This window comes from Cebus imitator, unplaced genomic scaffold, assembly GCF_001604975.1.
Source record: "Cebus imitator isolate Cc_AM_T3 unplaced genomic scaffold, Cebus_imitator-1.0 Scaffold28, whole genome shotgun sequence".
Lineage (NCBI taxonomy): Eukaryota > Metazoa > Chordata > Mammalia > Primates > Cebidae > Cebus > Cebus imitator.
The window spans coordinates 4,961,142-4,970,422 of NW_016107343.1; the positions used below are offsets into that span (position 1 = coordinate 4,961,142).

At 41.9% G+C, this 9,281-nt stretch overlaps 1 protein-coding gene across 1 annotated transcript in view; it reads left to right on the forward strand.

The window, feature by feature from the left end:
* The window catches only part of RNF214 (ring finger protein 214), a 50,679-nt gene that overhangs the window by 7,936 nt on the left and 33,462 nt on the right, over positions 1 to 9,281 (forward strand). The window contains 2 exon segments of the mRNA XM_017523250.2: positions 5,229 to 5,369; positions 7,290 to 7,429. Of these exon segments, the coding sequence (XP_017378739.2) occupies positions 5,229 to 5,369; positions 7,290 to 7,429 (281 nt within the window).

Consider the following 9,281-nt stretch of genomic DNA (forward strand, 5'->3'; position numbering starts at 1 on the left):
AGTAGCTCTGGCCAGGTGCAGTTTCTCACACCTGTAATCCAGTACTTTGGGAGGCCAAGGCAGGTGGATCACAAGGTCAGGAGTTCGAGACTACCCTGACCAACATGGTGAAAAACCCCATCTCTACTAAAAAAGATACAGAAATTAGCTAGGTGTGATGGTACATGCCTATAGTGTTAGCTGCTCAGGAGGCTGAGGTGGGAGGATCACCTGAGCACAGGAGGAGGAGGAGGCTGTGTGAGCTGTGATTGTGTGATTGTACTGCAGCCTGGGTGACAGTGAGACTGTCTGAAACAAAAATTTAAAAAAAGAAAAGGCCAGGCATGGTGGCTCATGCCTGTAATCCCAACACTTTGGGAGGCTGAGGCTGGTGGATCACCTGAGGTCAGGAGTTCCAGACCAGCCTGACCAACATGGTGAATACCTGTTTCTACTAAAAATACAAAAATTTAGGCCAGGCACGGTGTCTCACACCTGTAATCCTAGCACTTTGGGAGGTGGAGGCAGGCCGATTGCCTGAGCTCAGAGTTTGAGACCAGCCTGGACAACATGGCGAAACCCCGTCTCTACTAAAAATAAAAAAAAAAGTAGCCTGGCATGATGGTGCTTGCCTGTAATCGCAACTACTCGAGAGGCTGAGGCACGAGAATAGCTTGAACCTGGGAGGCGGAGATTGCAGTGAGCCAAGATCGCACCACTGCACTCCAGCCTGAGTGACAGAGCTAGACGCTGTCTCAAAAAACAAACAAACGAACAACAACAACAACAAAATTAGCCAAAGGTGGTGGTGCATGCCTGTAATCACAGATACTTGGGAGGCTGAGGCAGGAGAATTGCTTGAACCCGGGAGGTCGAGGTAGCAGTGAGCTGAGATTGAGCCACTGCACTCTAGCCTGGGCAAGAGAGTGAGACCTCATCTCAAAAAAAAAAAAAAGTTCTGACTGGGCACAGTAGCTCATGTCTGTAATCCCAGCACTTTGGGAGGCCGAGATGGATGGATCCCTTGAGGTCAAGAGATCGAGACCATCCTGGCCAACATGGTGAAACCTCATCTCTACTAAAAATACAAAAATTAGCTGCTCGTGGTGGTGCACACCGATAATCCCAGCTACTCAGGAGACTGAGGCAGGAGAATCACTTGAACCCCAGAGGTGGAAGTTGCAGTGAGCTGAGTTTGTGCCACTGCACTCCAGCCTAGCAACAGAGCAAGACTCAGTCTCAAAAAAAAAAAATTCTTATTATAGCTTTCTCTTGAGCTTTATGGAATACATCCAGTTCCTTTTCTCCTTGTTAGCCTTGTGTATATTTTAAAGTTTTTTTATGCCTCTTCCCTTTATTCTCTTATTTCCCAAGTTCAAACCTTTCCAGGTGAAACATCCCCAGATGTTTTTAGTATTCTTTTTGATACTGTTTTCCATTTCTGTATTATCATTCTGGTTACTTTCACCTAGACGTGTTCCATTTTATCAGTATTTGTTTTAAAAAGCGATCTTGAGAACCATATGTAATAGTATAGAGATAGTATAATTACTTTACAATACAGTGGGTCTCTCGGTATCTCTCATTCTAGGCAGTATTTCTTAAGCTTACATTGACTTATTTTGGCAACTCTGTCATACTGTTAAGCTTTTAGTCAAACTCCATCCAGCCTTTTTTCAATGTATTATTTACTTGTCTTTCTAATTTTATCCCCAGATAGTTGGTTTTTGAAACATAAGTACAGAGCATCACACCTATCTTTGTTAAAATGTTTCCTTTGATCCATCCCGGGCATTTTGTGGCTAAAACTTCCACCTTTAAATATATGGATATCTAAATGTACATTTTTTAAAGGGAAAGTAATGCTGGGAAAGGCACCTTAGGAAGAGGTCTTTAGGATAAGATAGGTTAATTTATGAAGAGGGTATAAAAAGAGAAAGTGCTTGTGGCAACCAGATAAGAGAGTGGATATTTGGTACAAACTGAAGAAATTGAAGGGCAGATGGAAAAAAGTTATTGGTGGACATTAACCAGATGAAGCCAATAAAAATTTTAAAATAGAGTGTAGCAACTCGGGACTTAATTGTAACAGTCAAGTTACGATTAGCAGGAATGAATGGAAACCCAGCAAGTTACTGAGCCAAAAGAGGCCCAAGGTTGTGTTTCGTTTGACTCTATTTATGTGTGGTAGTGAGGTCCATATGCTTTTAAAAAGGAAGTGAGGCCGGGTGCGGTGGCTCATGCCTGTAACCCCAGCACTTTAGGAGACCAAGGCGGGCATATCACCTGAGGTCAGGAGTTCAACACCAGCTTGGCCAACATGGTGAAACCTCATTTCTACTAAAAAGACAAAAATTAGCCAGACATAGTGGCTGATACCTGTAATCACAGCTACTCTGTAGGCTGCTCCAGAGAATTGCTTGAACACGGGAGGCAGAGGTTGCAGTGAGCCCAGGCTGGGTGACAGAGCGAGACTCTGTCTCCAGAAACAAAACAAAACAAAAAGGCAGTGAAACTAAGCAGGTTGTTAAGCTTGGTGGCAGTATAAGAAACCTGACTCCTGTTCTGTTTTCTACCCTTTTCATATATTTATGACCATTGCCCACTACCTACATTTGAAATTGTTACTCCTAGTCCTAGGAACCAACTAGCCACTGATGAAGCAGAGTAACAGTGTATAAACCCTTTGGCTCATTAAGATAGACAAATTGGTTCAAGCACACCTTTAAGTTATCTCCTTGTATGTTGTAATAGTATGTACCTTAAGACTTTTTTCCATGATACTAGTTTTTCCCCGATCCTGTGTCCTAAACATGCATCATAAGTGGGGTGCGGTGGTTTATGCCTATAATCCCAGCACTTTAAGAGGCTGAGGTGGGTGGATTGCTTGAGTCTAGAAGTTCAAGACCAGCCTGGGCAACATAGTGAGACCTCATCTCTATAATAATAATAATAATAATTTTTAAAATGTATTTTAGGAAAAGAAGGAAGTAAAGGGAAAGAATTGTGGTAAAAAAAAAAAAAGGCAATGTGTGGTGGTTCATCCCTGTAATCCCAGCACTTTGGGAGGCCGAGGTGTGTGGATCTCTTAAGGTCAAGGGTTTGAGACCAGCCTGGGCAACATGGTAAAACCCTGTCTCTACTAAAAATACAAAAAAAATTAGTTGGGCATGGTGACACATGCCTGTAATCTCAGCTACTTGGGAGGCTGAGGCGGGAGAATCAGTTGAACCCAGGTGGCAGAGATTGCAGTGAGCCAAGATCACTTGAACCCAGGAGGCAGAGATCGCAGTGAGCTGAGATCGCACCACTGCACTCCAGCCTGGGAGACATAGCAAAACTCTGTCTCAAAAAAAAAGGAAAAAAAAGAGTTGGGTGCAGTGGTTCACACCTGTAATCGCAGCACTATGGGAGGCTGAGGCAGCTGGATTGCTTGAGGCCAGGAGTTTGAGACTGGCTTGGCCAACATGGCAAAAGCCCTTATTTACTAAAAATACAAAAATTAACTGAGCGTGTTAGTGCAATGCCTTTAATCCCTGCCACTTGGGAGGCTGAGGCACAAGAACCGCTTGAACCCGGGAGGCAGAGGTTGCAGTAAGCCGAGATTGTGCCCCCACATTCTAGCCTGGGCAACAGAGTGAGACTGCGTCTCAAAAAAATAATAATCTGCTGGTTTCAACTTTTCTTTGGTTAAGATCCTCTTTCAGAATCTTTTGGAAACTTGGAATTCTCATCTCAAAAAAATATATACATACACTAGTTGCAGAGAGTTCAAAGATTTCCTGAGGTTCACCTGTAGAATCCAGGTTCAGAATTGCTAGAAAGGCATGATGCTAAGGAATCAGCTATTTGGGACAGCTTAGTCACATTTCAGTACATGGACTAAAGATCAGCTTATGCCAAAGCCAAAGTTCTATCTTGAGAGCCTTTTTTATTTTTAATTTAATTTAATTTAATTTAATTATTTATTTTGAGACTGAGTCTTGCTCTGTCACCCAGGCTGGAGTGCAATGGTGCGCACTTCACTCACTGCAACCTCTGCCTCCCAGGTTCAAGCCGTTCTCCTGCCTTAGCCTCCCAAGCTGGGATTATAGGCGTGTGCCACCATGCCCAGCTAGTTTTTGTATTTTTAGGAGAGATGGGATTTCACATTGGCCAGGCTGGTCTTGAACTCCTCACCTCAAGTGATCTGCCCACCTCAGCTTCCCAAAGTGCTGGGATTACAGGCATCAGCCACCGCGCCCAGCCTTGAGAGCCTTTCATAAAAATGATTATAATATGATGTTTCCCCCATTCATTTCTAAAACTTTTTAAAAATGGTTATTATTTAATGAAAAAATTCAGTTTAGAGCTCTCAATTTAAATATTACACAGGCTACTTCATACCAAATGTGTTTTAAGTTGACCCTCTTCAAATTTTAATGTCCCTTTGAAAGGTAACCATTGATTTTCTTGATTTACTGACATGGGGGTGGCAGAACTAAACTGTTTTCAGTAGCACTTCTATTTATTTATTTATTATTGTTATTTTTTGATAGAGGCCAGGTATTGTTGTGTTGCCCAGGCTGGTTATGAGCTCCTGACCTCAAGCAGTCTTCCCACCTTGGCCCCTCAAAGTGCTGGGATTATAGGCAGGAGCCACTGTGCCTAGGCTAGAAGCTTCGCTTCTAATCCCTACTTTATATGAAAGCGTGCTGAATTGTTCAGTCTCCATACCAGGTTCCCAGACCTCTTGAGTAGATCCATCAGTTTTCAGTGTTATTATTAAGCAGTAAGGAATCATGTTCCTGGACGCTTTTTTGAGACAGTCTTGCTTTGTTGCCTAGGCTGAAGTGCAGTGGCATGATCTCAGCTCACTGTAACCTCCGCCTCCCAGGCTCAAGTGATCGTCCCACCTCAGCCTCCCAAGTAGCTGGGACTACAGTTGAGTGCTGGCATGCTCAGCTAATTTTTAAATTTTTTTAGAGGCAAGGTTTTGCCATGTTGCTCAAGCCTGTCTCTCATTTCTGAACACAAGCGATCTGCCCGCCTGAGCCTCCCAAAGTGCTGTGATTATAGGTGTGAACCACCATGCCCAGCCAATTTCATCATATTTTAATGAATTTAAATTAATATAGCCACATGTGGCTAGTGGCTTCAATATTGGATAGTGTAGTCATAGAGCTCTATACAATGCCTTGGACAGGCACTAGTGAATGTTTCTTGTGATTAAATTAGGAAATAAACTTTTCTGGTCTTGTTCATAATAGGATAAAATGATGACAGAGAGAACCCTGTTGAAAGAGCGTTACCAGGAAGTCCTGGACAAACAGAGGCAAGTGGAGAATCAGCTCCAAGTGCAGTTAAAGCAGCTTCAGCAAAGGAGAGAAGAAGAAATGAAGAATCACCAGGTATTCTGCTTATATTGAAATTGTCAGTGAGTTAAGCAACAGTCCCTGATCAAACTTTAATTGTTTAAAACTTTTTATTTATTTATTTTTGAGACAGAGTCTCACTGTGTCACTCAGGCTGGAGTGTAATAGCCCCGTCTTGGCTCACTGCAGCCTCTGCCTCCTGGGCTCAAGCGATCCTCCCACCTCAGCCTCACAAGTGGCTGGAAACACAGGCGTGTGCCACTATGCTTGGCTCATTTTTTGTATTTTTGGTAGAGATGGGGTTTTACCATGTCTCCCAGGCTGGTCTTGAACTCCAGACTCAAAAAATTCAACCGCCTTGGCCTCCCAAAGGAGGCCTTTTTATTTCAGTTAACTCAAAAATAAAGTTTGAGCCATCCATGCCCGGCTCAAACTTTGATTTTATTTTTGAGTTAATTGAAATAAAAAGGCAAGGCCGAGTATGGTGGCTCACACCTGTAATCCCAGCACTGTTAGAGGTCGAGGCAGGTGGATCACTGAGTCTAGGAGTTCAAACCAGCCTGGGCGACATAGCAAAACCCTATCTCTACCAAAAATACAAAAACGAACTGGGCATGGTGGTGCACACAAGAAACATTCAGTAGTGCCTGTCCAAGGCATTGTGGTCCCGGCTACATGGGAGGCTGAAGTGGGAGGATTGCTTAAGCCCAGGAGGCAGAGGTTGCAGTGAGCTGATATTGTGCCACTGCACTCCAGCCTGAGTAACAGAACGATACCCTGTCTCAAAAAAAAGGTGTTAATACTCAGACTTTTAGTAGAGAATGTTCGGATTAGTTAGATACACCTGTGTTATATTATACAGGTATTTTTGAATTAGATCCATATTTATTGACATAATACATTCATGTCAAGTAAAAGAAATCAGGATGCAAAATAATGTATGTAAAATAACTTCATTTAAAAAAAAAAAGCAAAGAAATGCATACCTAAGTATACATGCCTTTGTGTGAGCATAAAGAAAGATGTGAAAGTGTAATACAAAGCAGTTAACATATTGATTACTCTTATGGGTGGAAGTGGTATGAAGTGGGGGTGGGGGTGACTCTTCATCGCCTTTGTATTGTTTTACTTTTTTTTGAAACTGGGTGTTGTTCTGTTGCCCAGGCTGGAATACAGTGGGTACAATCAAGGCTCACTGTATCCTTGACCTTCTGGTTTCGAGCTATCCTTCCACCTCAGCCTCTCGAGTATCTGGACCACAGACATGTGTCACCACGCCTGGCTAATTTTTTTACTTTTTGTAGAGACAAGGTCTTTGTATGTTTCCTAGGTTGGTCTCTAACTCCTGGACACAGTGATCTTCCTGCCTTGGGTTCCCAAAGTGCAAGGATTATAGGCATGAGCCACTGCTCCTGGCCTATTTGACTCCTAATTGAAAAAAAAAGCATGTGTGTTTGTACGTGTGTGTGTTTGTACGTGTGTGTGTGTGTGTGTATTTGTTGTTGTTAAATAGTAAAACAAATAAAACCCATGCATAGTAAAGTAGACTCTTCACAAAACGAAACAAGACAATGCTTGTTGGATGTACAGACTCCCACCTGGTACAAGAACTCTTTTCTCAGCATTCTTGACAGGTGTTCATGTTCATTCAGCCTTTATTTGAACACGAGTAATGGAGAGCTTACTGCTTCGCAAGGCAGTATATTCCTTTTTTGAACAATTGTGGTTGCTAGAAATTATTTTTCTTGTTGAGTTGCAATCTGCATTACTATAACCTTCTCCTTTGGGTCTGAATACTGGCTTTTGGAGCTACTCATCAACCATATTCTTTGAATTCAGTTTGAATTCACTAAAGTCAATATGTGAATTTGTGATAGTTGAAAATAACCTTCACATCAGAAGAACTAACTTGTTTTCTTTTTTATTTGTGTTCGACTGTAATTGTGTGGAACTCAGGAGATACTAAAGGCTATTCAGGATGTGACAATAAAACGAGAAGAAACAAAGAAGAAGATAGAGAAAGAAAAGAAGGAGTTTTTACAGAAGGAGCAGGATCTGAAAGCTGAAATTGAGAAGCTTTGTGAGAAGGGCAGAAGGTAACTGATGTTAAGAATAAAAACCTTGTATGTATGTATATATGCATGAGGGGCCAGACCCGTTTGTATTTATAGTTTCTTTGCTTTCAATTTAATTTTTATTTGAAAAACAAGTGTAGAAGTAAAAACTCTCCAATGACTTTAGCTTTTTCAGTATCAAACATTAGACTTAATAGAAAAAAGTTCAGAGATTTATTAATACTTTGAAGTAATAGAAGTTAATTGTTAAGTCCCAAGTGTGGTCAAGATTTTGATACAAGCTGGATGTAGTGGCTCACACCTATAATCCCAGGGCTTTGGGATGCCAAGTGGGGAGGATTGCTTGAGGCCAGGAGTTTGAGACCAGCCTGAGCAACATAGCAAGACCTCCTCTCTACAAAAAAAAAAAAAAAAAAAAATTAGCTGGGCATGGTGGCATGTGGCTGTAGTCCTAGCTACTTGGGAGGCTTAGGAGGAAGGATCGCTTGAGCCCAGGAGCTCCAGGCTGCAGTGAGCTATGATTACACCACTGCATTCTAGCTTGGGTGACAGAGCAAGACCTTGTCTCTTAAAAAAATTTTTTTTGTTATACATCTGACCCTGATTTCACTTTATAACCTGATATTTACAAGTTCAGACCATGGGCCAGGCCTGGTGGCTGACACCTGTAATCCCAGCACTTTGGGAGGCTGAAGAAGGCAAATCACAAGGTCAGGAGATTGAGACCATCCTAGCCAACATGGTGAAACCCTGTCTCTACTAAAATACAAAAAATTAGCCGGGCATGATGGCACATGCCTGTAGTCTAGCTACTCAGGAAGCTGAGGCAGGGGAGTTGCTTAAACCTGGGAGGTGGGGGTTGCAGTGAGCCAAGATTGCACCACTGCACTCCAGGCTGGTGACAGAGCAAGACTCTGTCTCGAAAAAAAAAAAAAAAACGAGTTCAGACCATAAGCATGTTTTGAATGATTACACTCATGTTATTCAGCATCCAAAGTAAATTTCAAACAGTAATGTTATCAGCTATTTGTAAAAGAATTCTATAATACTAAGTTAGGGGATTTGTGTCCTTTTCTGGGTACTGCAGAAAAAGCAAAGGGTGCATAGAAGTTGGTCAAATTCTTTCAGTTTTCTAAGTTTCTTAAAATGAGCTGTTTGGAAATTGGAATAGCTGTGAATACTCTGGTTTTATTTAAATTCTACCAAAATGCATTTTATTTTATCAAAAAAATCTTGGCTTTTGCTATGGATTTGGCATCCTTCAAAAAAAAATCTTGGCTTCTGCTAATGCATCAGACTGCTGAGTTAGCAAGCTCAAAGCTGAATCATTTTCTGAGTCTCCAAGATGATAACTGTGAAGCTCAACATGAGGAAGAGTGTTTGAGAGAAGGCTTATAGACCAATCAGTTGTTCTGTTGAGAATCTATGATACTGAATAGTTAGAAGGTGGGTCAGTTGTCTATAATGATCATTTTCCAGCAATTATGAAGAGTATACCTGGAGTAGAACACTATTCCAGCCACTGTTAGTGATCGAAGTAGTTGCTTCCACCCCATGACATGGCCTCTGCCTTTGTCTTCACAATCTGCATGGGGAAGATGAGCATAGAAATGTACATGTAGCAACTTAGCAGCAGATATTAAAGTGTAGAAACTGGGAAGATGAGTCTATAATGCTATTCTAAGCCCTGTAGAAAATTTCCTTTTGATGTGTGCTATTTATTTATTTATTTATTTATTTATTTATTTTGAGACAGAGTCGCGCTGTCGCCCAGGCTGGAGTGCAGTGGTGCAGTCTCAGCTCACTGCACTCTGCCTCCTGGGTTCAAGTGATTCTTTTGCCTCAGCCACCTGAGTAGCTGGGATTACAGGCA